The 26,052-nt window shown below is 45.5% G+C and overlaps 1 protein-coding gene across 1 annotated transcript; it reads right to left on the bottom strand.

The window, feature by feature from the left end:
- Positions 1–4,442: 4,442 nt before the first annotated feature.
- On the bottom strand, positions 4,443–15,306 carry Gcnt4 (glucosaminyl (N-acetyl) transferase 4). Its single transcript, XM_051183025.1, has 2 exons — positions 15,205–15,306; positions 4,443–5,896 (listed from the first exon to the last, which is right to left on the bottom strand). The coding sequence occupies exon 2, from the start codon at positions 5,893–5,895 to the stop codon at positions 4,486–4,488; it is 1,410 nt and encodes a 469-aa protein (XP_051038982.1). The 5' UTR covers position 5,896; positions 15,205–15,306; the 3' UTR covers positions 4,443–4,485.
- Positions 15,307–26,052: the final 10,746 nt, after the last annotated feature.

Below are 26,052 nucleotides of genomic sequence, written 5' to 3'. Positions count from 1 at the left end.
CCCCTGTCCCCCCACCCCATCCCATCCCCTTCTGCTCCCCAGGGAGGGTGAGGCCTTCCATGGGGGATCTTCAAAGTCTGTCATACCATTTGGAGCAGGCCTAGGCCCTCCCCCACGTGTCTAGACTGAGGGAGTATCCCTCTATGTGGGATGGGCTCCCAAAGTCCATTTGTACACTAGGGATAAATACTGATCCACTACCAGAGGCCCTATAGACTGCCCAGTCCTCCCAACTAACACCACATTCAGGGAATCTGGGTTGGTCCTATGCTGGTTTCCCAGCTACCAGACTGGGGCCCGTGAGCTCCCCCTTGTTCAGGTCAGCTGTTTCTGTGGGTTTCTCCAGCCTGGTCTTGACCCCTTTGCTCATCACCCCTCCCTCTCTACAACTGGATCCTAGGAATTTGGCTCAGTGTTTAGCTGTGGGTGTCTGCTTCTGCTTCCATCAGCTACTGGATGAAGGCTCTAGGATGGCACATAAGGTAGTTATCAATGTCATTATCTGGGAAGGGCATTTAAGGTAGGCTCTCCACTATTGCTCAGATAGTTGGGGTCATCCTTGTAGATCTCTGGACATTTCCCTAGTGCTAGATTTCTCTTTAAACCTATAATGGCTCCCTCTATTGTGTTATCTCTTGTCTTGCTCTCCTCTATTTTTTCCCTGACTCATTTTCCTACTCCCTCATGCCCTCCTCTTCTCTTTCTCCTAACTCCCTCTCCCCTACCCACACACTCCCAACTTGCTTGAAAGATATTGTCCCTTTCCCCTTCCTCCTTGTCTCCTAGCTTTTCTGGAGATGTGAATTGTAGGCTGGTAATCCTTTGCTCTATGTTGAAATCCATATATGAGTGAGTACATACTATGTTTGTCTTTTTGTGACTGGGTTACCTCATTCAGGATGTTTTCTTCTAGCTTCATCCATTTGCCTTCAAATTTCGAGATTCCATTGTTTTTTTTTTATATTGTTTTGTTTTGTCTTTTTTCTGCTGAGTAGTACTCCATTGTGTAAATGTACCACATTTTCTCCATCCATTCTTTAGTTGAGGGGCATTTAGGTTGTTTCCAGGTTCTGGTTATTACAAATAATACTGCTATGAACACAGTTGAACAGATGTCCTTGTATGAAAGTGCATCTTTTGGGTATATGCCTAAGAATGGAATTAGCGGATCCTGTGGTAGACTGATTCCCATTTTCCTGAGGACCCACCATACTTATTTCCAAAGTGCAGTCAGTGCTCTTAACTGCTGAGGCATCTCTCCAGTTCTGAAATCTTTAAGTTTCAATGATATTTTTATTTAAGATAGGCAAAACAAAAATAGCAATACTGGTTCTTCAGTATGCATAGTATCTATGGTACAGTAGATTGATCACATAATATATTTTGACAGCTTTCATTATTCTTCTAATATTCAAACAAAATTTGTAAACTCTCATCTTTAAATTAGAGTCTAAATTCAATAAATACTATACAAAGAACGATTATAAAGCAGCGTTGAACAGTCTCCAACTGGGAAAGGACTCGTATAGCAAAAGTTTTTTGCAAGAATTAACTCTGAAGGCAAATGGGAACCCTGCAAGTTTCCCGGGGCAAGAGCCTGTGCTTTGGCAAGCTTCCTGAAAGGCAAGCAGCTGACATTTCTGAGTCCAGAAACGTGTCCACGAGGAAAGGAAAGCATTGCTACTGCTGTGCCTGACCATGGCCCACTTGAAAATAGCATTAAAGCATGGGGCAACTTGAGACACTTTCTCATCAACAGGAATCAGGGCCTTTCTCTCCAGAAAGACAATGGACCAAGTACATGCTACTTATTTGTTGTACATACATTCTATTTGATGACTAAATTCATTTTTTTAAAAAAGCGCATTTTCTTAACCTGAGACCTTTGGAATTTGACTCTGAATGGCTAGTGAAGTATCTCTCATCCTCATTCCCCACGTAAACCAGTCAGCTAACATGTTAATGCTACCGTCTCTAGAAGAAACTACTCATGCCCCGACAGACCTTTTTCTCAGACCTGAATTTGGTGGCAGGGGTTCCCCTGTGACTGTAGCCTCTCTTGGTGATATTTCAAAATTTGTCTCCACTGCAGGTGGCATTTCATGTGAATCTCAGCGAAGTATCTGTGTGCTCAGAGAACAGAAGCCTACAGAGAGTGGCATGGCAGTTCCTTCAGGCCTCTAGACCTGGGCAGGTTCTCTGTGCAACTCAAACTCATTAAAAGCTTATAATTCATCTCTCTCTGTGTGTGTGTGTGCATGCACAGGTGTGCATGTGTGTTCATGTATGTATGTGTGATCATGTATGTGCATGCATGTGTGTGTGTATATGTAGATGGCTGTAGGTGCCCTTGGAGGCCAGAAGAAGGCAATGTATTCCCTAGAGCTGGAATTATGGGTAGTTGTGAGCCACCTGGTATGGGTGCCTGGAACAAGATTTGGGTCTTGTGCAAGAGCAGCAAGTGTTCTTTTTTTTTTTTTTTTTTTTTTTTATTTTATATAACAAAGTCCAATTAAATGAAAACAAACATTTATACACAATATTTGGGAATTTGGGCGTCGTTCTTTCCAAACTACTTCCTGCTGGTAAGGGGCGCTGTCATGGGGGATTCGAAGAAGATTCAGAAATCCTGGCTGTAGTCTGTAGGGCTGCTTTGTCCAGCTGTTTTGAATGTAGGATCACCTGGTACTCTGTTTCAGGTGGTCTGGCGTGATAAAACCACATTAGTCTGGAAGGAATCCACATCTTTTCATTTTCTGTGGAAACAAAAATAGAAATCCTTTTCCCAAGTAACTTGTCCTTCAGGCAGCAAGTGTTCTTAACAGCAGCAGAGACGTCCTCCAGTTCCTCTGAAGCTTGCCTTTAAGGATAGAGATTCAGCAACAACTATTTTCTGGGGAACAAAATAGTTTACAGGGCATCAAAGGAGGTGGGAAGTGAGTTAAAGATAAAAGAATTGAAGCCAGGAGGTGGGGGCGCACATCTTTAATCCCAGCAGCACTGGGGAGGCAGAGGCAGGTGGGTCTCTGTGAGTTTGAGGCCAGCCTGGTCTACAGAAAGAGTTCCAGGACCTCCAGGGCTACACAGAGAAATCCCGTCTTGAAAAACCAATGTTCCCTACCAAAAAAAAAAAAAAAAAAAAAAAAAAGATGAGGAAAAGATGGTGCCACAGGGTAATTAGTGTTACACAGGGTTAAATACACCAAGTGCATCTCATGCGGGGCACAGAAACTTTAGAAGATAAGTTCTTCAGTCTTTCAGATAGTCTTATTTGGCCTTGACAGTTACTGGGGCTGACATTGAATTTTTACATATGCCCCACTTTCACCAGAGACCGGTGAAATTCTGCAGCCTACTCTCAGGGCTCTGCCTCAAAACACAACGCACAATAGAGTCAGTCAATCTGTCTGCCTCGATCCACCCCGCCCCTGTGTGTGTCTGTGTGGGCCTGTAAATGATTCTCTTAAGCTGAGTATTTATAAAACAAAGAAAATAATATAAAAAATAAAACTAAGTAGTGTTTATCATTTTGAGTTGAATTTGAATTCCATTTTGCTGGAAAAGAAAAAGTTGTAAGTGACCACAATAGCCAACTGAGAAAGCTGTCATATTTCACAAACTCTTTCTAGGAAAACTTACTGACTTGATAGTTACATAGAACCGCCAACCCCATCAGAAGCATGTCACTGCAGCAAGGACACAATCTCATCTACAATGTTAACGTGTAAGATGAAAGGCTGAGGTCTGGGGTGCTGGTGTGTGACATTTTGATGCAGAACTCAGTTTTATTTTCATCAGAATGTGTGCTTTAAAGAGCAAGTGAATTAAAAGTGAAGCCGTTCATGACACCATTGTCATGCAAAGAAGGCATTTGTTCCTCTGCCTTCTCAGACAATCATACCCTACAGATATCACACCAACAGCATTGCCCTCTGGCCAAAATCAAAAAGTGAGGCACCAAAAGGTAAATTACACTTTGGCAAGCAGGCGATCAGACGATTCCTTGAATTTCTCTGAGGTAGTAGACTCCTAATAGTCTAACAGTTCAAAAGTGTTTCAGTTGCTGGACTAAGAAACAGGTAGCGTACTGGATTCATGTTGCCGCCCTTTCAGAGACTAGTGGCTGTGATTAGCACATACTCCAAAGTCACCTTCGGTAGCACCCTCATTGTTGGAAAACACTACAGTCGCCACATTAGGAGGGTAAACACTGCTTCCTGAGGGCACAATCAATTACCACTTAGGTTTCATCCCTGCATGTATCTTGATAAAGTGCCTGGTGCACTGTTAGGTGCCCAAAAAATGTGATGTCACTAAACATTTAAGATCTCTGTCTTAGTAAGACGACAAGAAAAACCAGCAGTTAAGAACCAACCAACTGCACGCTTGACGTCCATGCATAGAATTCTATAGACAGTTCAGCCTTGGAGTGTTAATAAGTTCAGATGGTGTTGGGCAAGGCATGGGTCCACAGCTTCATTTTACTTAACTCTTTGTATCAGACACTCCCAGTTCCATAGCCATCTTATTATGATGTCTGACTTTGGGATTTCTATCTGTAATGAACTTTTCTGAAGACGTAGTGATTAACTTTCTCTGTTGCTCTTCAAGCTTTTCTTCTAGACATTTAATCAAAACAGGGTCCACTTTAGAATCAAATTTATTAGCAAACCAATGCCCTTCCTTTATAAGCCACCGTAATTCTGCAGCGCCGAAGATACATACGCTTCGAAGGTGTGAGCCAGTGCAATTGGGGTAGAAAAAGCCTTCGTAGTAATTCCATTTGACCAGGCGGGTCTTACTCTGTAGGTCAGACACGTCCTGGGCTGATCTGGAAATTTCTCCAGGTATTCCAGGTATCCGGGTCAAGGTAGCCCAAAAGTGCTCATCGGGAGAGTATGTGTCTTTAGACCAGGCAAAAAAGTCTTCAACGAGGGAGCTGTTGAAAATATATTTAACAAATGCTTGACTTAAAACAAAATAGGCACTGCCTACAAACACCTCAATGTTATGAGGGGGCGGCTCCTTGGAGATGTTTGTCCTCACTGGGAGCTTCATATATTCATAAGGCACCGGTCTGAGCTCATGGTGATAAGTAAACCTTTCCATTTTACCAGTAGGAGGTTTCACCGTCTCTAACATATTCTGTCCTTGGAGTTTTGTCAGCTCTGATACTAATTCGAAATTTGACTTCAGGGGAAAGTCTTGGCCACAGAGGTTGATGACATATTTCCACTGAACTGAAGACTTGAGAAGGTCTGATAGGCAATTTAAATCAGCCTGGAGCCTGGAAATATGGGCATACTCCACAGTCTCCAATTTGGAAGCGATGAAAATATTGGAGAAGCACTTAGCTAAGTTGTTCATGGCGACTTTGAACTCGTTCGGTGACTTAAGGTCATAGTGGATACAGTAAAGATTATGCCGGTTGTAAATGGCATGAATTAGTCTTTCGACCATAATTGCATCTTTGTGGACGACCAGGGAATAAGCTATTGGGAAGTCCTTCTCCTCTCTTGAAACAAGCTTCTCATGGTACCGTCTTAGGGTCTGATAAACATCACAGTCACTTGTCATTGCCACAACATCATCATCCTCCAAGTCAATGATGTTTTGTCTTCTGATTTCCAGACTCTTGCCGATTTCCAAAGGTTCCTGCTCATAGATCCCTGAGCAGTTAACTTCATACCTGACTTCATCCCGGAGAGGCGGGAACCTGTTCCTTACAAAAGGGGAGGTACTTAGGGAATATTCAACTAAGTAAATGTCTCTTTGAGGGAAGAGGAGCCGGCCCACATTTAGAAGCTTTAGCAAGGAGAACAGCCACAGTGTTAAGAACAGGACAAAGATCTTCTGCTGGAGGGTGTATTTAAAGCAACATCTGAATATCTTCATTCTGCAGAGGAGAAAGGGATGGCGACTGTTAATTAACTAATAGGAAGAGAAAAACCAATTCAGTTTATCTGAAGATTACTGGGTGCCACTTACCATACATCCCTCAGAACACTGAACCCAGAGATAAAGGAAGCAAAGTCTTTGAACAAATCCAGAGATAATGATGTAGAAATACATTGTCAGGGAACTTTGTGATAGTCAACAGTCATTTGGAGAGATGTTGATTATCAAACAGTAGACAATAACAATCATAGTTGTTCACTAATATGGTGGATGACTGGTTCCAGAACCTCTAGGCAATGGGCAAGATCCACAGAAGTCCAAGTTCCTTAGATAAAATGGCTTAATATTTGCATATAACCTATACACAATTTCCTACCTTTTTCTGTTTCTAGGTCATCTACAATACCTAATGTGGTACTCACAACATTGTTCACGTGGATTTAAATTCAAATTTTGTTCCTAGGAAGTTTCTAGAATTTTCTTTTTCAGGTTTTCTAAATGAGTTTTGCTGAATATGCAGACAAGTAACCCACCGATACAGAAGGCTGACTACACAATGTGTCAATTATAGTCTGTGTTTTGTCTCAGCATATTATATTTGAGAAAGGATTTCTGTGGTTTGGGTTGAAGCTGAGAGAACTAGATGAATCAAGAGACCCTCAGGGATACAGTGACTCCCTTGAGGCAAAAACATCATTGAACTTTATTTGCTCTTCAGAAGTTGATAATGGAGGCCTTAAGTTAGGAAACGACCAGAGAACCCCATTCAGAAATCACATCAGACAGACTATAAAATGTACAGATTGAAAAAACTGCACAAACCTTATTTCTTTCTCTGTTAGTTCCCATTTCCTCATTGGGATCGGCAATATAGCCTTCAAACTGGAAAAACACTCATTCAGAGTGAAGCAATAAAAACGGCCTTGGGTTTACAGTGTGTTGCCTTGCCTGTAGAAGAGTCTGTTTTTCACAGCATTGTAACAGTCGTCAGAAACCTTGACCTTGACCCCGAGTGGCCAAGACTCAAAGACTGTGTGTGTTTGGAAGAGCAAAAGCTAAGACGTGACCGTGGCACAAGACCCCGAGCCGGCCCTCATTCAACAAGGATGCTGTCTGGACCTGGCAGTGGAGGAGAAGGCAGGGTAGGTAGATCTGACGTAAGTTTAAGAGCCAATCTTTGAATGTGAATGTGAGAAGTCCAATCCTCTCACTAGATTCGGAGTAAATGGTCACTCCATTTGTGCAGACGGAAGCCAGGACTGCATGGAGCCTGAGTGCCTTCCGAATTTCCACACTGAAGCTTGGGGGAGAGGTGAGGACTGGACTGTGGAACTGAAATTCCTGGTGGCCAGGCTGAGTATGGAGAAGATAGCAGTGAGCTGTGAAAGGGACCCCGGGCGGCCACAGAGGGTGTGGCTGAGATGTGGCCAGAGGGGATGAGATTCTGCAGGCCAGGTCAGTTTGCAGACTCAGAAGGCTGAGCACACATGTACAGAGGTGCTGTGATAAAACAACATAGGAGATGAGTCAATTCTGAGTACACTTTATAGGTCCAGGGCATCTTAATTCATTCACATAAGTTAATCTTCCCTTTGGTCACATGAGAAGATGTTTAAAGAGACTGTCACAAGCTCCCAGAGTTGCATGCCATGGTTATCCTAACTACCATCTTCACATTTACATGAAAAGGTAAGCGCCAGCTCTCTGCCATTGCCGGGGCCTCGGTGTCTATGTTCCTGCCCTTCTTAGGTCCAGCCCTAGGTTTGGAGAGTTTGAGCTGTCAGGAAGCAAGGGTAGCTGCTCAAAGCAGGCCAGTCCCGGAGGACTGGGCAATGGACTGTGGGGCGTGTGCTCCAGAAAGCCGTCGGGAATGGCTCTTACTCCCTGCTCTGGCCTTTTCTGGTCAGGGACAGGAGTGAGTTTTAAAAGAAAAAGGGGGGGCACTGGGGCAGCCCGGGCCTGTGCTGGCTCTCTGAATGTCTGTCTGTCCCCTCCCCAGGGACCTTTGAGGATGAAAAGTTTGTCTGGCTGGCTGGGTTTGGTTAGAAAGAAGCACTTCCCAGTGTGTTAGTGCCCTGCCCCAAGTCACTGTGGGGGAAGGGACACAGAATTGGGTGGCTGGGGGGGGGGCCTGGGAAGAATTGGGGGAAGGAAGGTGAAAGGTGAATATGATCAAAGCATGCTGTATAAAATTCACAAAGAACAAAGGAGTTAAAAAAAAAAAAAAAAAAAAGAAGTAAAAGGACTCAGAGGAGGCATGCCCTCAGATTTTAATGAGTTCCTGCCCCTTCTTAAACAGGGATGCTGGCCTCTTTCCAGGTGCTTGTGTTGAGAAACCAGTCCTGTATCCTGGGTACTAACAGAGGGAAAGAAAGCTCCTCCAGGAGGCTTAAGGAGAATAAAATCTCCAGCCTTGGCTGCAGCCTTGGTCTCCTCTTGCAGGAACATCTTGTGCTGGGCCCTGCAGAGGCCAACATGGTCCCAGGCTCACAAGCTGCAGGGGCAAAGGTGGCCACGCCTATAAATTATAGCCCCTCCCACCTTCCTGTCACCTGCAGCTCAGACCAGGGAAACCCCTGATACCTCAAGCACTAAGGATGTAAATGAGCTCCGAGGCCCTACCTGAGGAGTCTGAAGGGTGGGCTAGGCTGCACTGGCCCTTAAGCTGACCAAACTTCTCCCAGGAGACCAGTCTACAGTACCTCTTTCTGTAAACACTACAGTGACTGGCTACCATCCTCTGTAGGCTTGTGGGCAGGCAAGCAGCTTGCTGGCTGGGAGTATTGAACAGTTACATTATGAATGACTTCCAATAGAAGAAGAGAATCTCCTCTTGTCTTGTGGAGTCTGTCACCATATAGACACAAGTTCCTAACCGTGACAATCAAACCAGAAGAAGAAATGACAGCAAGGTTTCTATAATGATTCAAGAGGAGATCACTTCTCTCTGAAGTCCCAACAGGGAAGACACAAAGCGTTTCCTCAGTTCGTGATCTCCCCAGGACTGCTAGAGCCAGGGGGCAACAGCACTGGGTGCCAAGATAGACAGCGACTAAGTGCCGATGCCTGCATGCAGAGCCGGTGGCTACAGGCACCAGCAGCCGGCCACCCATCTTCTAAGCTAGCGCTCTTGGAGCCCTGGGCCATCGGAGAAAGAGGGTGCTCCTCCCTCAGGGAAGGAGGGGAGAGTAAATCAGCAACGAGAGTAAGATGCCCAGAGAAAAGCTCTGAGTAAGTTTCAGCTTTTACAGACCAAGAACTGAGGGTTGAAAAGATGACTCAGTGGTGAAGAGCACTGGCTGCTCGTCCCGAGGACCCGGGTTTGATACCCAGCACCCACATGGAATCTCACAAACATCTGTCACTTCTTGTCCGGAGGATTCCGAATCCTCTTCGGGCCTCAGAGGGCATTGCACACCTGTGGTGCGCAGACATACATACGGGAAAACACTAATGCACAGAAACCAAAAGCAAACAAAATCTCAAAAACAAAAACAATCAAAGAATTTCCTTCTTACAGCGCTTCTCAGGAGCTTGCAGAGCTTTCAGACCCTGAAGGTGGGAGGGGGGTAGCGTTGGGTTTTACGGTGCCACAGAGCTGAGCTTGACGACCCTGGGGGAACCCTGTAGCTAGCTGTATCTTGTTAACTTCTCTTAAGGTCAGGTGTTTTTACTCAATATGAGATTTAGAAAGCCAGTCTCCCAGCTCCCAGCGTCTTAAATTATATGCTGCATATGGAGTTCATGAAAAGTTTAGTAACAATAAAAGGTTTCCAAGACCTTCCCTTATCTATAAGGCTTTTGCTTACCCATGGCCAACTTGTTTAACACATCTTGGAACCCTTTCAGTACACTAATTATACAGGATTCACTGAGTTTATCGATCTTAAAAGATTGACTTCTGTTTCGTAGTTATGTGCATGCACGCGCATCTGTGTAGGGATATGTGCACATGAAGGCAAGTGCCCACAGAGGCCAGAAGGGGCCTTGGGTCTCTTCAAACTGGAGTTACAGGGGGTTGTGAGCCATCTGACATAGGTGCTGGGAATTGAACTCAGGTCCTCTGCAAACGCAATATATTCTCTTAACCTCTGAGCCATCTCACCAGCCCCTGAGCTTGTTAAAACAGAGTCCGCAAGGTCATTTTATGTAGACAATGTTAAGAACATGGCTGTCCTATCCCTGATTGAGGTAGGAGATGGCAATATCATAAGAAATAATGGCAAACACTTCTTTAAGCCCAGATTTACACTTACGCCTTTTATCTGTTTTTTGTTTGTTTGTTTGTTTGTTTGTTTTTGTTTTTTCCAGCACTGGAACCAGTGTCTCTTATGTAAGCTAGGCCAGTTCTACCGCCTGTCTTTCCAATCTACTCCTGCAGCCTCGATACGAGTTCAGTATTTTAAAAATTAGTGTTCCATGACTTCCACCCCAAACACTTGTGGATGCGGACATCCTTACAACACAGTTCCGGATTTCTGTATGTGTGACTCAATCCCTTCAACAGACATCAAACGTGAGGGGGTAACTGTCAATACTGTCTTTTGTAAGAAAAGAAACTGAGGCACATGGGGCAAATAAAAAACTACCTAAGAGCAAGGGCAGAAGCCTCTCCCCCCATGGAAGGGAACTTCTCCGTGATGGTGTGTGTGCGTGTGTGTCTGTGTGTGTGTGAGAGAGAGACAAAGCTTCTCTGGGTGGGAGCCTACCAGCACTGTGCTGGGTGCTGTCCTTTAGTACATTCTGGTCATGGAATGTAGGCTGCGATGTCCCTTCCTTGTGAATAATGGGCTTTCTCCCAACTCCCTGACTTTAAACTCATTTTTACCAATGTCTCAAATTAAAATGAAATTCTACAAAAAACCCCACATTGTCTAAGATCCAGATGTGGAAAGTGTAGTAGTTGGAGCTTGAAGCCAGGAAGCCTCTGCAGACACACTCTGCCCTCTACACAACCCTGTCACTTGAGAGAACAGTTCTCCATATTTTCCATAATAGTTCAGCCCTTGACTGATGCTCGAACTGGAAGGTCTTGCATAACTGTCCTGAAAGAGAGGCAGATGGAGTTCATTCATCAGACATTATACCTGTTCGAGAGAGAATCTGCATGGAGAATTAACCAATGGGGACCCCAGGCCCAGGCTTCAGTGAGCGGACGAAGGTATTAGCCAGTTTTCAGCCAGTGGGATCCTTTAAAGGAAGCAGAGAAAGCTCATCCTAGATTCGGTCACCAGAGATGCCTGGCTCAATCTTGTCGCTATGCAGTTGGGCTGTCTGAGAATTCCCAAGTATTTTAGGAACTTTCCAGATGAAATCTCTCTCCAGGCAGAGAACATTCCCCTCCACACACCCACCTTCAAGCCTTTAAACTTTGTTTTATTATGTGTCAATTTGAAAAATAGGACGTGAGAAGCTTATTAACTTGGGGAATGTCCGGATTTGTTTTTCTCTAAAGCCTTACAAAGTAGAGTTATCAATCATCACCACGCAAGGACAGAAATATAAAGATGAGCATACTTAACAAAAAGAAACAAAAATAAATAAAAACCCAAGTCTCCTCCCACCCAGAGGGGGCCTGATGCTAACACAGTGCTTGATCTCAGTGAGGCCACGGCTCTCTATGATGGCTCGCTCATCACCTACCACAGAGAATTCTGGACTGTGGCCATTAGGTGGGAGGATGACTCAGCTCCAGTGCATTTCCGTGACACCCCCACAGTACCTCAAGAGCTATGCAAAGGAGTTGGAAGACAAGTTTCTCTCTGAGGTTATACTCTCTTTGTTCTAGCCTAAAAGAAATATGGCAAAGGCAAGTAGTTGTCACAGCGTGAAGTAGGTAAACAGGACCCCTAGGCAAGAAACAAGAGCCTCGTGGGTGGGGCCAATGACAATGAACATGGACGACGAACAGCCCTGAAAGGGTAAGCCTTTACAAGGGAAAGGGATTTCCTTCTCATTTCATTAAAACCAAACAAAATAAAACAACAATTCAGGATGTCAGAAAAGCCAGCAGCAGAAAATAGAGCTCACAGTGATCTGTAACTTGGCACGACATTCTGCGGACACCATGTCCTTCCAGCCTCTTTTTGAGAAAGATGTCCTCCGTGATCCCTGCCCCCACCCCTTAGGTTTGCCCTAAGAGCAGCTTCACCATGGAGTCACCGTTTCTTCCATTTACAGTATATTATGACCAATCCTGTTCCCAACTAGCTCTGCAAGATGTTCAAGGTTTTCTAACAGCAGAAAACATGTTTTTGAACAGGAACAAAAACACTTAATCATAGAGTTTCTTTTTCTAGGCCTTTGCAGCCTAGAAAAAGCTACAGTTAACACATCTACAGTTCCCAAAGAAACCTAAATGTAAAATCTTAAGGCTGAAAAGACTTTAAAGGTGACCGAGTTCACAGCCCTCAAAGGAGCCCGCCTGCCTGTTAGACCCTCATTTTCAGTCCTGGGGTGCTGGGAACACATTTTCTCCATTACACTGAGTGTCTTGGTTTGCTGCCACTGCTATGACAAACCACCATCAATTGGGGACTTTATCAACAATGGGAACTTAGTTTTGGAAGCTGAGATCAAAGTACTGAGTCACATCTAGTGATGGCTCACCCAGCTTTCAAGATGGTGCCTTATTATTGCACTCTGCCATGGCAGAAGGCAGAAGTGGGGGGGGGAGGGGGCGACCAACTCCCGCACGAGGTCACTAATCCCCTGCCTGACAGCTCTACCCTAATGCATCCCCAACCTCCTAATCTTGTCACTTCTGTCCCATTGGCAGAACATGAATTTGAGGAGGACACCTTCAGATCGTGGTGATTTGCATTCAGCCAACCGCTGTTCATCAAAGGACTCAACAGAGGGCAGGATCCCCGCTCCCTTATGTAGACTCCTCATGGTGACATCCAGGAAAGCCTGGCTCCCCACTCCCAACCACCAAGAGGGGCCTGACCAGAGTCAACACATTTCTTCATGTTGTCATAGTCCATGGACACATGCCTGTCCCTTCTTAATGGTCTATAAAAATGGCAGTGTTATTTGTACTTACTTACTTATATTGTCCAGAAAATCCATGGGTTAGGTACTACCATTATTGCTGCTTTTACAGATGAGAAAATGAGCCACAGAAGATACATAACCCACTTTGGGGCCAGGAATTTCAACTATGGTCCAGTTATCACCAACCACAACTCAACCTTCCCCTTCCAGTCTTTCAGAGGTCTAGAGGAACTGGGAGTAATAAGTGGGTGTTATAAAGATCTGCCACATGTGTTTAGGAAATACTAAGTCACACGAAGTACAATCTAGCTAAAGGAACATCTCTGGTTTTTTCATCAGGAAATGTGTAATTCTGCCCAGCAGGCAGGGTGACCCTGGATAGCAGCTGTGTGGGGAAAGCCGCCTTGGCTGTGTTGGGATAACTATAATATTTCATACTGGAAACCTCACCAGTTGTCCATACAACCAAACTTTGGAATTTCTGTCTCTGTGAAGCATGTTTAATTGCTCAAAGAGTAATTGGGGTCATGAAACTATGTAAGCTGGCAGGGTTTTTCTGTTCAGGGCCAGTTTCTTTTGTGCTTTAGTCATAACCAGCCTTGTGCTTCTAGTAGAGTTTTTGTTTGTTCACCTGTAAGTGGTAGGGAGATTTCATAGCAGGAAGGCATAATAAATAGTCTTATGCTATAGGGTCCACTGGTTCCCTTTCTCACTCTGTTGGAGCCACTCCAACCCAAGCCATATCAGCTTTGCCTGCGTGAGAAACAGCTCCCTTGTTCCCTCTGGCCCATTGTTGGTGAGTGAATAAGACACGCCACTCCAAGCACATCTACTCCGTGTGCCAAATCCTTCACTGGAGCGTCACTTCATCTACAAATCCTGTCCCTGGGCCTGCTTCCTCCCCAAGATCAACTCATTCTTTCTCTCTCTCTGTCACTGAGCTCTAGGTGACACCAGCCTTCGGAACCTCCTAGAACTGCTGTCTCTTCACAGCCTCTGGACCTGTGTTCTTGTTGTTCCTTAATCTAGACCAGCTTCCCCCGGACCCTGGCCTGCTAGGTTCTCACACTACAGAAAAACAAACATATCCTTTACTGGGGCTCTCTTTGATTATCTTTTTCAAATCTCTCTTCAGCCTACCCATACCCTGGCATACTTTTTGAGCCGTTGCCACAGACAATAGCCCATTTGCACTTGTTTGTTATCCGTCTTTAGTCAGGAACACAAGGTCCTCGAAGGCTCTGGTTACTCCTCCAGCTCCAGCACCAGGCACATTCACCCTGGTACACTGCAGTTGGTCAAGAGGACAAAGCCCAAAGACCCACGTTCTAATCTCTCCTACCTAAAGCTTCCCCAAATGACCCAGCAAGCTATATTAACCACAGGCACATCTTTATGCTCCAAGCACTAAGCAGGATAATAGTTTTTGTATCTATCCTACAGTGCTACTGTGAAGGCCCGATGATACAATGCACGTGAATGTGCTATAGGAAAAACATGTTAATCTGCAAACGTCAGGTTTTAGGAGATCCATAAGAAGAATGGTTTCCTGCTGAAACCCAGAGCCAATACTTTGTCCATTTTATTTTCGGGAAGCAGCACATCCATTATCTCCCCGACCCTTTCCACACACACGCTGACATTCTAAATGATTATTTGTCCTTTACTCTTTGGCAACATGCTTTCTGTTGACAGTAATTTTGAAATAAGGTTCAGAATTCTCCCTGGGGTTTCAGAATGATGTAGACCCAGACGTGCCCTGATTTTGAGAGACAGGAAGATAGTAGCTCTAATTAATGTTTAGATTGGATCCCCCATTTCTTTTCAAACACTGGTTGCTGAAGAATTTCTTCCAAAGGCACCTGGGAGTGTACTTGACCCCTCCCCAGTAAAGCCTCAGCAACACCAGTGTCCCATGTCACAGTGCTGGTGATGTTCTGTGTAGCAGAAGCTACAGGGGTCTCCTCTCAGCCCCTACTCTTTTTGAGGTGACTCTCTTCAGTGGCTCTGTGTGGACATCGGTTTAGAAAAGTCACCGCCAAGGACCACACAACCAACAAAACCATACCTAGTCTTTTACAGCAATGTGAACACGCAAAACACTCTCAGACAGGGTCTTCTCATTACCCTGTCACAAAGGTCATGTCTAGTGACACTGTCTCAGCCCGGTTAACTAGGCTGTTGTGCACAGGTCTCTATTTGAGGCCCTTGCGGGGTGTGCTACCATTAACAGCTTTCTCACTAGGCAGTTTGCTTCAGCTTGGCTGTATAAAAAGCATGGGTATCACCATTATAAAATAGTTACTTTACCTGCAAGACAGCAAGGACAGAGATCTATGGAGATGCAGGACATGAGAGTCATTCTCCACACTGCTTCTGGAGATCGCTATTCTGCCTGCAGTGCCTTTTCCGGGGTCTAGGGAGAGTCACAAGATGTGTAAGGTTACATGGGAAATGAGTAACTCATATCAAGATGTATTGATAAAGCTGATAGTGGTCTCTCGAGGTATCTGGGTCATAGCAATGCAACAAAAGGTACAGAAACAAGGTGCTAGTCTGTAGGTACAGCAGTCAGGGGAGTCGACTTGATTCTTGGTTTTCTGTTATACGGTCTCAAGGTAAATAGCAGAAGTTATTTAAGTTCCAGCCGGCAAGGCCACCTTGGTGTCAAGGGGCACTAGGAGGCCTTAAAAACGGCAACAACTGTGAAGTCAATGAGATTTCAATTCCTAACACCCCATGATCCTTATCATGGAGTAAAGCATTGAGTGTTTCCTCTAAAAAGGTTTTTAAAAGAAGGACAGATTCCCCAAATACCTATGACCTCAAGTATTACATTGATGGGAGCCTGCATGCCATGCCCGCGTGTCTGGGCACAAGGGACCACAGAGAGGAACGGATTGATACATCAGAACTTCACCATTCAGGTTTCTTTCTCTTCCTACGTCTTTCCATCTCATTTAGCTTAGGTGCAATGATAACCAAGCTGTGTTTGAAGTTTCACGTTTTAACCTTCAAACGTGGGTCAAGAGTATGTTGGATTCTTTTTTGTATAAAGTAAAAAAACTCGATTGAAAAACATTTGGCAAGTGTGTGTGTGTGTGTGTGTGTGAGAGAGAGAGAGAGAGAGAGAGAGAGAGAGATAGCCTTTGTCTATTTTTTTAATGAGTTTTATTGTGTTAGGAGGAAAAGAACTTCCCTCACCAATGTGTGCAGGTGTGATTGGTTCTCTCCCCTGAGATCTCTGGAAGCATTTATTTCGGTGTCATAGAGTCAACTCCTTATTTTTTAAACATTTTAAAATTATTTATTTATTCCTATTTTATATGCATTCTGCCTGCATGCATATTTGTGTGAGGGTCTCAGATCCCCTAAACTGGAGACACAGATGTTGTGAGCTGTCACGTGGGTGCTGGGAATTGAACCTGGATCTCCTGGAAGTGCTGTCAGCGCTTTCAACCACATTTTATTCTCCTGAAATTAATTCCTCAAAAGCTCTGTAGCTTGCTAAAGATGTATGGGCAACTGATTTCCACGTGCAATTTATGTCCTTAAATAACGCATGGTGGAGAAAGCCTGGAGACAAACAGATGTGTCAGAAATGGTGGAGGCCCAACCCCTGCTGCTAATGGAATGGACACACCCTATTTCAAGTTAGAAGAGCTTGCTCATTTGTCTTCTAGGTTCAGTTAAGAAAGCAGGAGTCCAACAGACATCACTATTGCTTCTGTACTAATCAAGTCGAGATCATCTCAGCACAGTGGCCCCTGTTTGCAATTCTAGCACTCAGGAGTCTGAGGCAGCAGGGTCATGATCAGTATAGCCTAGGCCACACTTTAAGATTCTCAAAATAAACCCACACATACACATGCATTTATGCATACACACATGTGTGGGCACTGGTAAATACCCACAGAAACACACACCCATGCACAGTCACACATACTCACTACTCACATGCACACAGACATGCACACAGACATATGCACACACAAACACACACAGATATACACATACTCCCAAGCATGTGAACCCATGTACATACAGACACACACATGAGCACACACATGTGCACCAAGGTGGTCACTTCTGTCATGATGGCACTGTTTAGCCAAAGATCTGTTGGCTTAAAATATGCAAACTGCCCTGAGATCTTGTGTACATGAAGAATAATAAGTTAAAATCCAGGAATCCAAAATTAAGTGGGAGAGAGAGAAGAAAGTCCACAGTGCTTGGGTCAGTATTGCCAAAATAGGAACTTCCAAAGCAGAGAGCTTTAATTTTTGCCGAAGTCCAATCCAGAAAATCCTGTGGTAACTGTGTAGTAGACATCTCTGGCAAGGGTGAATTTGAACCATAGTTCCCACTGAGACAGCGGGCTGTAACATGCAGGTGATAGGGCAGATGAATGCAAGGCTTGCTTAGCTTACTAAATGTCTAAGCAAGTCTGCACACCAGCTGTGTGAAGAACAGAAATCAACAGCCAGACCAGACTTTGTGATGGACAGTGATGTGCCAGAACAGAGGTGTGATGGAATTCAGAAACAGAGCGTTGGAAGGGAGGTGGGGGGGACTCTGGCAGACTGCCAGTTGCCTTCAAAACCCACCCTCTCTTTGGTCTCCCAGAGAGTCCCTCTGTTGCTGGTGACAGAAATGAGCAACTTTGAAAACTTTCTTTCCTCCTCCCATCTAGAACAGCCTATGGTAATGAAGAGAATGTGACCATGGGGAGGTGTGATTCAACGTCTAGGCTTTTCTCTCTTTTACTTCTCTGCCTGGAACTCTAAGACGATGGCTAGAGCCATTTTGAAAGGGATGGTACAGATGTTGGTCTCAGCGTCCAGCTCCTCAAGCCACCGAGCCAATAATGGCAAACACCCCCGCCCTGAGCTTAGATGAGAAAAACAGGTTCTTACATCTTTAGGCAGCTTGCACTTTGAAAGATGAACACAGGGAAAGGGTAATGACGCTTCTTGGTCTCTCAAATAGCAAAATTAAATTTAAATCAGCTTGAAGAGAGTTCTTGCTCAACAGCACACTTCTGTATACAGTCAAATGCAAAAGCTGTCTCAAATATGCTGAACTTCTCATCCATCTAAATTTGGAGGCAGATGGATGCTTTAGGTAAACATCTGAAGGAAGACAGCCTGCAAGATTTACCAAATTAACTCCAGCGCTGGCGAGAGCTGCAGTTGGCTGACTAGGTTCCTCCTAAGCACCCTCAGCAAAAGGCAAGCTTGCTGTGCATGGATGCTAGCCACAGGCAGTGGTCCACACAATGCCCCAGCATCATGTGACTCAAGAACACTCTGAGCAGTTCAAGTCACAAGTGTACAAGTGTGCCCTTCACACTGTCCTCTGTCCCCATCTCCCTTTTAGCCACTCACTTGCCCTCTCCACCTGACCTTTGGGTGCATCCTACAAGTTTGGAACTGGAAGCCAATGGTTCTAATTTGAGTCCCAGGTCTGTCACCAATGAGACGTCATGACTAGACGGTTAGTATGTCCTGGGTATGCTGTGGCAGGAAAACTAGAGCCGATGGTAAGGCTCAAAGGCATTTAAAACAGCTGTTCTAGCAGCTGGCACTGCTCTGCAAACCAGGGCAGGAGTCCTGCTCAAAGCAGCCGGCCACTCCCTACCCAGTAACTGTCTCTGAGAGGAGACCGCCATGGATTCATAGGCGGCTGAGGTCGAAGTCATAGCAAAGGTTTCTATGCTTCTTGTGGTCCAGGGCAGTAGTCAGATGTGGGACCATAGCTGCATTTACAACTATCTGCAAGTCTGAAGTTTTGAAAATACATTTTTAAACAGAGGTACTCACGGGGACTGTGGGAAGGGCAAAGTAGACAGGATTAAAACCCTGTTAAAGTCCCTGCCCCATGCTTCGATGTGTTTGGTGACTTGGTTATAAGCTTACTGTCATCACTTATTTCTCGTTAATTCACATGGCCAGCCCTTCTTTTACTCTAAAATTTCTATTATTCTATACTTATTAATTAATTAATAGTGATCTTTTTTTCCTTAGAGCTGGCTAGATCATCTGGTACAAGTACTTGCCATCAAGTCCATGAGCTACATTTGATCCACAGAACCCACATGGCAGAAGAAGAGGAGATTATCATAGCTGTCCTCTGGTCTACACACACACACACACACACACACACACACACACACACACACACATGCACACACGCACCACTAAATGTCAAAATTTTAAAAAGATACTCTTCTTTCTAATTTTGGTGGTAAAATATAGGGAACACAAAAATGTATCACTTTAACCACTTTAAAATACCAGTTTACCTGTCGTAACTGTCTATACTGATGTATGCTGCTCCCATACACACAGGCACTGAGCATGCTCGGGTCACTTTAGCCATTTAAGAGCGCAACTCTGTAGCATGTCCCTGTGCAGCGGCAGTACTATCCGTCCCCTTGTTGCCCTTCCCAGCTGCACTCGGTGCCAACTAAACACTCATTCCCTGTTCTCCTGCATGTCCAGCCCACGGAAACCAGCATCCCACGGTTCCTAGGACCTTGGCCACCCCGCACAGCAGGAGGCACACAGGATTTAGCCTAATGTAATGTTTCTAAGATTCATCCATGTTGTAGCATGTGCCAGAAACTTCTTTCCTTTTGAAAGCTGAATAATATCCTATTGTAAAATAGGCCACATGTTGGTCTCTCAATCCTGTCAGTAAATATTTGGGCATGCTTCCATGATGCTGTGAGCATGGGATATAAGTAATTTGAGTTACTGCCTTCTTTAGAAAATACACCTTATTTCTTGCTTATTCTAAGGGAATTTTTTAATCAATTCTTTCAGAATTTTATGCCATGCACTTAGATCATATTTTCTCCTACCTTAGCCCTTCCAGCTTCGTGTCTTTTTGTTTTTTTTTTTTTTTTTTAAACTCATCATGTCTCCTATGTGCTGTTCATATATTCTTAGTGATTTTTCCATTGTAGTGTGGAAATTACCAGGGACCACACTCTTAAAGAAACCGACCTTTCCTCTCTGGGCAGCAATTAGCTGCTAATTGCTGCTCTAGCCACCTCCCTCTCATTGTCCATCCACACAAGGAACACTGACTAGTGCCTGCCTCATGGTCAGAGGCACCAGAAGACACACCTGCATGCTGTTCTGCCTTGAGGAACTTGGAAACAGAAGTGAGACCCATGCACTATAAAGGGATCTAAGACAAACACATTCGACGGGGTGGGGGTGGGGGGTGAAGTAGTTAATGATGGCCATTTGCATACTGGAAATCCTGGGAGCTTCCTGGTCCAAGAAGCTGGGCACTTCAAAAGTCCCAATCTGGCTGTGAAACTGAATGTTCCCTTAAGAGCCGCTGGTACTGAGCTCACATTAGAAGCTGGAGTCTCAGCTGGTGGAAACTGCATCAGCAAAAGCTGCACTTGCTCAGAGAAGAGGGGCAGATAGAGTGTTGCTCTCACTCAGGACCCTTTACCTGGGAGGCTCAATGGGAAAGTGTTGCCCACCCTGAAGACATGTCATCGCCCCACATGTCAGATTTTTTCCTGGAGATGCTCACACACACACACACACACACACACACACAGAGCTGTGTCCATTTTCACCAGTTCAGACAACCTCCTCAGTTGAGTCAAGTGACTGACCAAGACCAATTGTCACAGCGTGTACAGAGACAGCGTCTGATAGACATTGGTAGCTAGCATTTGGAAATGTCTCTTTCCTGGACGTTTTTCTTGCTATGGTGTTGACTTCCTTAGGAGCCTTTCTCAGGCTCTCTCCTGCCATCCCACATCCCTTCCTTCAGCTGTGAAACTCCTTATCATTCTAGCCGCATTCCTTGGTCTTGGCAGCCTAACTCATGTCCATTCTGTGTACCATCCCACGTCTTTGTCCAGACCCATCTGCTGCAAGTGGCGCTGAGTGGGGACAGGATGGTGGCTGGGAAAAGCCGGGTCCTTACTCTGCCAAGGTGGAACATGGGTTGGATGCAGCTGCCCTAGTCTCTCAGCTACGATCCCTTCATACAGGCAAGCGGAAAGAAGGGAAGGGAAGCTTGGTGTGCTTTCTGTGCCAGAGCTAGCTCCCCACTGCCAACACCATGGGCTGGCCACTAAGTCCCAGGTCCTCTCCACCTTGTAGACCACCCAGGAGAAATGGCAAGGCTTGTTGATCCCCTGGAGACAGACCTAAGCTGTATCTATAGTTCTGGGATGGATGGCTATTCAAAACTCTAACTACAGAACAAGGCTGCTTTCTCAAGACAGGCTGTGGGGCAGAGCAAGGCTCTGGATGCTTCTGTGCAAGACCAGAAAGAGTTAACCTTAACGAGTGGCTAGCTGCAATCTGTTTCCGACCTTCCAAGAATCCCAGGCTTTAATGAGCAGCTCAGCCCATCAGGAGTTTGACCCTTAGTGACCCACACTGCATTGCACAGATAACCAATCCTGGGAGAGGTAACCCACACTAGAAAAGGTATTCCTCAGCAAACAATGACTCATCTGCCTAACCAGCTCTGAGCCCCACAGAGATATCCACCTGATAAGTCCTGAATAACTAGGGCACAGTAACGCTGCTTGAGTAGAACCCCCGTGTAACTGTGGCCCCCACAATGCTTTTGTGCAGACAGCGTCTCCTGCTTTCATGCTAGAGTCTCTCTAGTAAACTCTATTCCTGTCTTTTTGTTTTGTCTTGAATTCTGTTACCACCCACACATCCCCGGCCTGTCACCACAGTTCCCATATAGCATAACCCATCCATCCAAGATCAGATAGGCCAATGGCCAAAGCCAAGCAGTCAGATCTCGGTCAAAAGGACAACCACATTTAATTTCCCTTTAACTAGATTAGGAGGAAAGAGTGAAACTTGGCTAGCCGAGGGGATTGGGAAAGTAACAGAAGTTTAGTGCAGTCATGTTCAGGGCACACCATGCCACCATCAAATGTCACTCTCTTTTGACTTAATGCACTTGACAATCAGAGGGCCAAAATTACTTCAGTCTTCACGCTCTCAAAAGCAGTAGATAAGCGGGCTGCAGAGATGGCTCGGTGGCTAAGAGCACTGGCTGCTCCTGCAGAGGACCCGGGTCCAGTTCCCTCTACCTTCGTGGTAGTGTACAGCCACCTGCAAGTCCAGTTCCAGGGATTTGGACCCCTCTTCTGGCCTCTGTGGACATCAGGCATGCATGTGGTACACATACATACAAGTAGGCATTCATATCATAAAATAAACATAAATACTTTTTTTTTTTTTTAAGTAGGAGATAGGTTCCCACACAGAATGAGCACGTGACAAAGCTTGCGCTGCTCGTGCTTTTCCATTGGTCGGTTTTTTACTCCACCCACCACCTGAGGCTAACGCTCTTGTCTTTGTCCTATCTTCATAGTTTGTAACAGCTTGTCAGTTTTCCATCTGACGCCTCCCTGGCCTTCCTTTCCTTACCGGGTCTCCCTCGTCATATTGCATGCACCTGTATGCTACTGACCATTCCAACATGGATCCAATCTCTAGACCCTGCAGAGAACCTTAAAAGAATAAAGGTGATAAACTTGACACCTGCACAGGGGAGATTTACTTCAAATTATAGAAAACCCCAGGAAACTCCATCATCACCAGGTACTTCTTTGTTTTGTCCTGTTTTGCTCATAACAGTAAGGAAGACCCTCATATCCAGAGGCTTAGCGGCTGGGACGGATCTTCCTAGTGGTAAGGCAAGGGCCCAGCGTGCACAAGACTGCACGTTCCATCCCAAGGAACAAAGACAAAAATAAACAAACAAACCAAAAACCAAGGAGGGGGGGAACCAACTTGGCTTTGGGGATCCTGAATTTTGGTTTAAGGGCGGATTTTAATGCAAGAAAGGGAAGGCTAGCTGGGGGGGTAGGAACTACATTACAGCAATTCCGGGTTCCAGACATGGACACACTCTAGAGAACTGGACTAAAAGCTTTCCCGCTATATGGTTGTTCTGCTTTTTGCCTTTTGAAACTTAATCATTGTTTTTGAGAAAGGGTCTCTCTTGACTGCCCTGGAACTTACTATGTCCACCAGGCTAGTCTTGAATCAGAGATCCTCCTGCCTCTGCCTCCTGAGTGCTAGGATTAAAGGTGTGCACCACCATGCCCAGCAACCTTATGAAACTTTAAAAATGCATTTGTAGCATCTAATTGTGCTCCTGTAAGAAGCATAGAGGGGACGGGTGGTGGCTGGGCGGTGGTGCACGCCTTTAATCCCAGCACTCGGGAGGCAGAGGCAGGCGGATCTCTGTGAGTTCAAGGTCAGCTCGGTCTACAGATCAAGTGCCAGGACAGGCTCGCTCCAAAGCTACACAGAGAAACCCTGTCTCACCCTACTCTTTACACCCCCCCCCCAAGAACCACATAGGGCCATAATTTTACACTTAAAATCCTAGATCGTCTGAGATGCCCGGCTCAATCTGGACCCCAGCAGAGGGACCAAGTGAGGCAGAGGAGAATTCTAAGGCACAAGTCTCACTTCCTGAATTCACTTTTGTGCCACATACACCCACCCCTCCCCCACACATCCTAAGCCAATGGAACGAACACTAGCAAGAGAAGCAAGCCGCTCACTGGCAGCTGCTGACCAGCGTGACCAGGGGCTCTGTCCCGGGATGGGGCTGCATGAGCAGGGCTAACACAAAAGGAGGGCTTTCAGAACAGCAGAGACTCAAAGGCAGCTACTGCCAGGACTGGCCAGGGCCACTCTCCTCATGCTGGCTTCATGGGACTGCAAAGGAGGCCCCAGTATTGTGCCTCATTAACTGTGAGGAGGGCCACTAACAAAGGAACTCACGTGTCATTCATTCATTGGCCTGGACCTCAGTGACCCAACTGGCAGAGGACACAGAAGTTAGACTTGGTTTACAGAAGCAGACAGAAACGGAGACCCAGATAGTTTTGTCACACCTGGATCTGGACGGGTGAACTTTAAACGTAAAGACTCATGCATGGTCCCCAAACTTCAGCGGACCTCCCACCATGGACCAATGCCCACGGCAGGCGCGTCTGTGGAGGGTGATTCTTTGTTCCGGCTGGCTGCATTTGGCATGAGTTCAGAATGACGTTGCCAAAGGGGAAAAAGAGAAAGGTAGCAATACAGAACTACCACTGCCCTGGATGGTTGACAACCTCAGGCCTGCGGAGGCTGAAGCCCTCAGCCATCTGAGAAAGCATTCATCATGAGGTTGGATCTGGCCCCCAGGGAGGGACAGCCCAGCCTGCTGTGCTCTGGCTTGAGCTTTGTGTCTCTCTGTTCGACCCTCCCCGAGGATGGCAATGGAGGGACCTGACACAGCAGACCATGGAGCAGGTGACCCTCGGGAGGGAAATTGGAAAATGAGGGGCCAATGAGGAAAAAGTCAAGAGAAACAAGAGCTTTTCTGAAGATCTAGAGAATCCATGAAAGCTGGGCCCATCACCCCCACGGTTCTCACACAGGGCCCTGTGGTCACAGAGCTCCTAAATTCCCAGACTCTGAAGCGGCTAGGCACACATGAACACTACTCCAACTAACAAAAGTATCATTTGTTTCTTTGGCTGCTTAGCTAGTCAGTTACTTAGCTGGTTTATACAGTTTCATACAGCCCAGGCTAGCCTTGAACTGGCTACACAGCCAAGGATTATCTTGAACTGGCCCTACTTCCAACTCCTGGATGCTAGGGTTGCTGGCATGCAGCACACAGGCTGCCGGGCATTGCTTTGTTTTATTGAGACAAGGTTACTCTTGACGTCCTGGAACTCACCTGTAGACCAGGCTGACCTCTTACTCAAGGGTCCCCTGTCCTTGCTTCCCAAGTGCTGGAGTGTTGGGTTAAAAGGCATATGTCACTGCATCCAGCAAAACCCTCATACATTTGTATCTCAGATTATAAACATTCTAAAATTCGGACTGTCTAGCAGAAACCCAACCTTAGGATTCTTGTCAGCTCAGCCTCTTAAAACAGACCTGTTTCTGCTTGTGGTGCACTTCGGGGCATGTTATATAATTCAGTCTCCCTCTGGTCTTCTACATTTCCTATATCTTCTCACTATACGTTCAGTTTCATAACATATTAAGAATGACCTGCTTTCATCAAATGATACCTGGCTTCCCCACCTTCTGAAACAGTAAATACAGACATAAGCCTTCCCCCCAAACCCACACTGAGTCCACTATTCCCATCTATTAGGGCATTTAATTAAACTGCATTTAGTTCTCAATTCATTTTATTTTCTATCCCTGAAGTTTAAGACTTTAGAGCCCGCTAGGAACATTACCAGCACATGGGAATGCATAACAAATGGCATGCAAAATGATGCAAATTAATACCAGGCATACATCTCTAGACAGTTTGGGCAGTTTTTAAGCCCCCACTAAAGCTGATGCTACCTGTTTTGCATCACCACATTGGGGCACCCTTTCTTCTTTCTTTCTTTCCTTCCTTCCTTCTTTCCTTTCTTAGTATTCTAGATCATTCTGGAGCTGGGCAGCCCAAGCTAGCCATGAATCCTCCCACCTCAGCCTCCTGAGTACTGAACTATAGACAAGTGTACTGGGTCTCCAACCACACTCAGAAGCTGACACTGACATGGAGGGAAAGCAGCCATGCTTGGAAATCATCCAAAGGGTCACAGGGTTTAACTTGCTGCTTTGCTGGTTCTGTGGCCTTTTTCAGCCTAAACTTCTCCAGGTCTCGGATTATGTATTTGGATCTGATAGATATGACACCACAGGAAGAACATTATCACCATTGAACCAGCAACACAGGGCTTACTTAGTGCTTGCTTTATGTCAGGCACACACACACACACACACACACACACACACACACATCACACACACACACCACCACACATATACAACACCCAACACCTCGCCCCAGAGGCCTTGTCCCTAACCAAAGTGCAGCTGTGATCTGAGGTCTCCCCTCTGTATTCCTGGCACCATAAAACTTGAGTGATCTACAAAGCAAAAAGTCAAACTGCACTCATACTTCCTTCAATTTATTGTGTCCTGAAGGCGTTGACTGTTTATATGGGTTTGATCCACCTACCATCACCATCAAACTTTATTTTTACTTGAGATTCCAAGGCAGCAATTCTCACTCTTCTGGAGTAATTCTCACTCATCAGATTCCACTGTGCCATATCATTAACATTTAAAT

Source organism: Phodopus roborovskii, unplaced genomic scaffold (genome assembly GCF_943737965.1).
Source record: "Phodopus roborovskii unplaced genomic scaffold, PHOROB, whole genome shotgun sequence".
Classification (NCBI taxonomy): Eukaryota; Metazoa; Chordata; class Mammalia; order Rodentia; family Cricetidae; genus Phodopus; species Phodopus roborovskii.
The sequence above is the reverse complement of the archived record's forward strand: the minus strand, read 5'-3'. Positions and strand labels throughout refer to the sequence as shown.

Excerpts from the sequence above, each read along its gene's own strand:
- Gcnt4 (XM_051183025.1), bottom strand. The coding sequence starts at position 5,895 with ATGAAGATATTCAGATGTTGCTTTAAATACACCCTCCAGCAGAAGATC.